The sequence below is a fragment of the Gymnodraco acuticeps genome, unplaced genomic scaffold (genome assembly GCF_902827175.1).
Source record: "Gymnodraco acuticeps unplaced genomic scaffold, fGymAcu1.1, whole genome shotgun sequence".
Taxonomy (NCBI): domain Eukaryota; kingdom Metazoa; phylum Chordata; class Actinopteri; order Perciformes; family Bathydraconidae; genus Gymnodraco; species Gymnodraco acuticeps.
Genome location: NW_022989899.1, coordinates 619,657 through 625,737, shown reverse-complemented (window position 1 = coordinate 625,737; position 6,081 = coordinate 619,657). Strand labels below are relative to the sequence as shown.

General features: G+C 38.4%; 1 protein-coding gene across 1 annotated transcript; it reads left to right on the top strand.

Annotated features, from left to right (window-relative positions):
* Nucleotides 1–449: 449 nt before the first annotated feature.
* mrps23 (mitochondrial ribosomal protein S23) lies at nt 450–3,326 on the top strand. The gene is made up of 5 exons (XM_034206378.1): nt 450–639; nt 1,645–1,821; nt 2,044–2,121; nt 2,369–2,492; nt 2,909–3,326. Exons 1-5 carry the CDS (start codon nt 596–598, stop codon nt 3,026–3,028), a joined length of 543 nt encoding a protein of 180 aa, XP_034062269.1. The 5' UTR covers nt 450–595; the 3' UTR covers nt 3,029–3,326.
* Nucleotides 3,327–6,081: the final 2,755 nt, after the last annotated feature.

Here is a 6,081-nt window from a genome sequence, read left to right as displayed (position 1 = left end):
ATTCCATATTCTGCCGTATGCTCTTTGTTTCTAAATGTATCAATGTATTGTGAACCAAAACAAAATAACATGCTGAGTAGGCTATCACATTTAATGTCACTCATTGCGAACATGCAGCGTGCTTAATCTTTTAAATAATATTTAAGCTTCTTATACATGAACATGTTTAAGAGAGAAGGGTTTAGAAAAAGTGTCTTTACTGTATAGGAAATATTAGTTGGCATTTATTTTTATTTTATTTTTGTTAACGAGAAACATTTGAACAGGCCCAGCCGAAATTACATTGGCTCAAGATCGAACTCTAAGCTACAGCCATACTTATATTTTTCTCTCTCTTCATGTTTGTTTGTTTGTTTTGTTTTATAAATAGTCATTCATATAGCACCATGGTACTAAACATTCCGATACAGCAGGTGGCGGTATGCACTTTAAACGTTGGTTTCTGATCTACCTATAAACCCATAGAAGAAGTAGGAAAGGGACGAAGAAGAACACACATTAAAAAGTAAAAAAAGATCCCACCGGAGGTCTGTTTGTGTATGTTGACAGAATACACTTTTGTTACAGTTGTGCAGCTGTCGGTAAACAAACACAAATGGCTGGCAGCAGACTGGAGAAGTTTGGAACCGTTTACTCCCGGTAAGAGATCCTTGTGTTATAAGCGTGTGGAAGCTAGGCAGCTAACACTATTAGCCATATCCTTGACCTATAAAAAGCCATATAATCAAGAGCAATGTTGTTGTTTTACTTAACACAGATGTACTTTGGGTGTTGGTTATTGCTTATACACGCTGTTTCTTTGATAACATCCAGGCTTTTTGCAGTCAGTGTAATAAAGTCTGCTGTCCTTCAGCAGCGGGGTCAGCTTTATTCAGCAGGAGTTACATCCGGGCATTAACGGTGCTCACCTATGTGAATAAATATGTACGAAACAAGGCCAAAAGGGACAATTATAAAACAATACAAATGTTCAAGAACATGACAGGTCACACGAGTTTAAGGATACAGGGTGATGACGTCATATCCATGCGACCAAGGCGGCAGTCCTGTTTGTGTTTAAAAACATGGTATAAAAGTGGTCAGAAACGTGCTTTATTTTTAAAGAAAAGGTTTCTTCTTGATACTGCTCAGCAATATGAAAGATAGAAATGTAACTTACTTAGAATTTAGATTTTAATAATACAAAAATCACAGCAATATCAAAGTACAATGGTCACTATACAAGAACTGAATCAGCACTTTTCTTTCTTATTCATTTTATGTCACTATATTACAGTTATTGAAGGGTTCATTCATTGCCGTTAAGTGCTGCAGTATATGTGCTGTTTATGTGATATGAAAAAGTAATATTACCAATGAAGATGTATCATTTCCAGAAGTTTCATGCATTCATTTATCTAACGTAAAATAAGTCAAATTGTATTAGCATCTCCTCATTTCATTTGTATTATGCCTATTAAAAAAACCTGATAATGGTCCTTAGTTTCCCTGATGAGTGACGATGCTAGAAAAAAGACTAAATAGCCAATAAAGTGCTTTATCAGCGCTGTCTGCTGAGAGTAGGAGATGCAAAGTATATAACTATATATAGTATCAGAATTTGTACACATTTATAATGAACTCTCCAACTCTAATTTCACTCAGGGTTCGAGATCTGATGCGCTCAGGGGTCATAAAGCCGTCACAGAAACCCATCTGGTTTGATGTATACGATGCGTTTCCACCCAAGAAGGAGCCCCTCTACGTGAAGCCACACACCAGAACCACCAAGAAGCAGGACCCAGTGCCGGAGATCCTGTACAGAGAGGATGAAATCAGAGCGTAAGTCACGTCCTCTCAGTAGAGACAAAAGCCACGATGCTTCCATAACACCGACATGCTGTTTTTGTTAATGTTGGGAAAAGAAAACGTCAATCAGTGTTGTCTTTTTATCAGAGACTCACTGATATTAAAAAAACACATTTACTTAATGAATAAAGGTCGCTTAAGGTCATACCTGCTTTTATGTCAGCATTAATGCTTTTGTGTGTTTTTGTCTTTCAGGAAGTTCTTTGAGCAATATGGGACGGGTTATCGATCCTATTTGCTTCACAAGCCAGACTTTGTTTCTACGTGTCAGAGGTAGGTTTTTGCTCCTCCTTAATACCGCAATTATCCTGTGGCAGGATAAGGGGTTTCAAATGTTAAGTGTGATCGAAATCCTCTGGTTGTTTATGTTTTTATGTAATGCCAGAATCTAGTAATTTGATTAATTATTAAGTGTAAGGTGGAAAAAATGAATGAGTAACATAAAAAAGATTGCTTGCTACACAATAACCATATTGTTTCCATGCCTGTGTTATGAAGTGTTTGTATTTCTCTCACGCAGGTTCGTAGACAAGTACATGGAGCTGAAGAGCCGCGATGAGCTGAGTGAGGCCGCTCTGTTTGAGGAGACCGGGAAGGCATTGCTCGCAGAGGGCATCACGCTGAAAAGGAGAGGAGCTCCCCCTGTAAGAGTCCTTGCTTAAAGTTGAAATACTAACTAATTGTGTTTTCACACTTGACGAAAGCTAATTTTGGCCCTGCGTTTGTGAGTATGTAGTAATAGTATGATAAGGGTCCCCCCCCCCCACCCTGCAGCCTCCTAAACGTAATTAATTCTAACCTCGTCCTTCAAGGGAAGAGAATAAAGCCTTTGAACCATTGGAAGGACAGTAGACATCTTGTCTGATACTGGAGTTGATAAAGAATGTTATGGTTAAATGTTATTGTTCAAACAATTATCCAATCAGAATGTTACACTGTGCCATGCTGAGGTGCTGTGGAGAATAGCTCATCCTAATACGAGGATGGGTACCTAATACTTCATTTGCATTAATGCAGCGCCAGATGAGCACATGCTTACAGTTCTCTCTTTGTCCTGCAGGCGTCAGCAGAGTCCAGGGAGTCCAGGCTAACAGACGTGTCAGCGGAGCAGCAGGTGGTCGGTGCTGGCAGCGAGGAGACAACAGACGCCACACACACACACACACACACACAAAAATAGACCTCAGCAGAAATGATGTTTGACTCTGAGAAGCTGTAGCTCTGGTTCTGCTGCCCCTCTGAAAGGGATGTTCATCTGTGGAAACGGCCGTAGAGCGGCTGTGGGTGTCAGCTTCATGTTTCCTGAACTAAGAAGTCGCTCTCCACAGGGCACTGCGCCACCAGCTGGGGCTCCTTATTTTAAGATCAACGGGTCTTTAAATCTTGACTGTACATTGCCGTTATGTTTGTTTATATATTTATGTTTAATCATGTAACTGGAAATGAAAGATACAATTAAAGTTACTTGGTTAACATGTTGGAGTCGCTCTTTCACTTCCTTCAGCTTTGAAAGATTAAAAGATGCATGGATTTAATGTTTTTAATATATGTAAAGATCATAAGCTACATTATACATCAAGTAAATGTGGCTGATGTAGGTCAAAAGTTTAAAATGCTAAGAATTATTATGTTAGCCTATATTATTATTGTATTTTTAAAACAAGTCACAGTGTTGTTATGTGATCTAATACAGTCTCAATCTAGGATCTGAGGAAGCAACACTTTTCACTCGTTATTATTTCTCCCCTTGTATCAGTCATAACACAGTTACACCTGGTTGATCATGTTTAGTCTTTGTAATCTTTGTCCACACTTTTTAAATACCACTTCTAAAATCCTTTTTGAAAAAATGCTAGATATTGCAAATGTCTGTGAGGCACAAAGACTGACGAGAGGAAGACAGTCATTTGAGGTGTATAAAATATAGCATTCATTTGCACAGATTTTCTTTTATCTTTAACATGTTTAGACAGACAGAACTTATTTTCTTTAAATAAAAACATGAGCAGATGAAATTGCTTGCTTTTTCACAGTATATTCAAATGTACGAATCTAGATAACAATAGTTATGTTTCAATAGTCTAGAGACTTGTTATGTGTCTTTGTCCTCTGCCACAGCGGTATCTCATCATCATGTAGAGTAGACAGTGCCTCAAAGCGCAATCATTGTTTTGCCTTTTCGGATAAGGCACGGCATGCCGCTCACTTTAAAAGACAGCTGTAACATTATGTGGAGGGCAGGCAGTAAAATATCACGTGTCTTTATTTTCCACAGGCCTTTATGTAGTGTGATAAGGGTCCCCTCCCCCTTACCTCTGGAACTAACTTTTTAGATAAGGGACCCCCTTATTTGACCCTTCTGAAACTGATTAACATCCTTCGCACGACCACAGGATATGTCTTCTGTTCTGACATGGTTGTTAAAGAAATGAGAAGCTAAACAACGTATCAGCTAGAGTTAAATAACTTGTTGCCAGCTGAAACATGAACCACTGCAGTAATTATCCAATGGAAGGCTCTTACAGGTTGGCTTAGTTACATCCAGGTAGTGACTTTTTTTTGGGAAGAGCAGTGTATATATAAAACTTAACACAAAAAGTAAAAATGTTTGGTAGATTATTTCTTTGTTGTAACAATGCTTTTTGGCAAAACATCTTATAGCGTTGGAAAGCCTGTTTTCTTACCTTTCAAATGGAGCCACATTTGTGAGGAACAAGCATTTGTGGGATGAGTATGTGGATTGTGCCCATGATATGTGAAATGTGACAAATCTCCTCTGCCAATGCCAAACGGCTCTTCCCCTCATCTTAAACATTCACTTTTTAGATCCAGAAATATAAAAAAGGCAGAGTTTTGTCAGTTAAAAAAAGTCATCGTGGAGTTTGTCAAAAAACATAAAAAAAGTCATACTATATTCCAAAACACAACATACTAAAGTCTAAAAATCATACTATAGTGTGTCAAAATATAAAACATTCTATCTATCTAGTAGTTAGTCAAGTATGAAAAATCTCACTGTAGAGTATGTCAAAAAAAAAAGATAAAAAGTAATGACTAAAGTAATAGTACCACATTGAAAAATGTGAAAAAGTCATAAAATAGTTAAGTGATTTCTCACTTCATTCATCAGCCATCTCAGCAGCTTTTACATAGCTTTTCTCGATAGTTAGTGTTGCCTTGTGCAACATGTGCAACACGTCCCTTCTTTCTAGCCTTTCTGTTATCTTGCAGTCCTGTTTCCTGGAACCTGCACCTGCCTGACATCCTGCCTCACTTTGGACTTGTTTGCCAGTTTGGGCTGCGTTCCCTTGTCAGCGTCATGATTCCTGTACCTGCTTGTATATATGGTTGGTCTGGAGGAGATATTCAGAAAGTGACTTTGGGCAACTGTGGTCTTTCAGGAGAAAGATGGTTGTTCTCCAATCGGAATGTCATTTTTAGGTTCCCAGCCCATGCATAGTGCATACAACATGCCGATGGCAATGTGTTTGTAAATGTGTGTGGATGATATTCTCCTTGAGCATGTGGCACCTTGTATGGCAGCCCCTGACTGTATGAATGCATGAATGCTTACTTGTGTTGTTAAGTGCTTTGAGGGGTTGCAAAGCACTATATAAATGCATACCATACACGGTTTGTAAGCCATGATGCATTCAGTCAACCAAGTTTAGTGCAGCTTATCACAGTCAGTTGCGTTAAAGACCAATGCACACTTAGAGACATTGAAATGTAAACAGTACATGTTGTGGCTCATGCTGTCTTTAGGCCCTAAATATTCCTGTAAACTACAAATGATGAGATTTCGATTTGGCTGAGAAAGCTGCAGGCTGAAAAGGCACTACAGAGAAAATGTCCATGATCAGTCCATTAGGGGGAAGCAGACACACACTCAGAATCAGAAATCAGAATTGTTTATTTGTCAAACAGCTGGGAAATGTAAAGCAAATAAGGTACTCGGACCGTGGCTTATTAGCAAGACGCTCTAAACACCTGAGCCTGTGATTCGGCTATCAACCCATCATCGTACAAATTCACATAATAATAGATTAAAAGGTGCAGTACAAAGTTTCTACTCTATATCTTCTGATGTAAGTTTCATTCTGAAAAGCAATGGAGTCTAATGGAGTAAATGTACTGCATTTTGTATTGTACAATTTGTTATTGTACTGTACAATACTTTTATTGTATTGTACTTATTGAGGTACCTACCTGAGTATTTTCCTCTGATTCTAC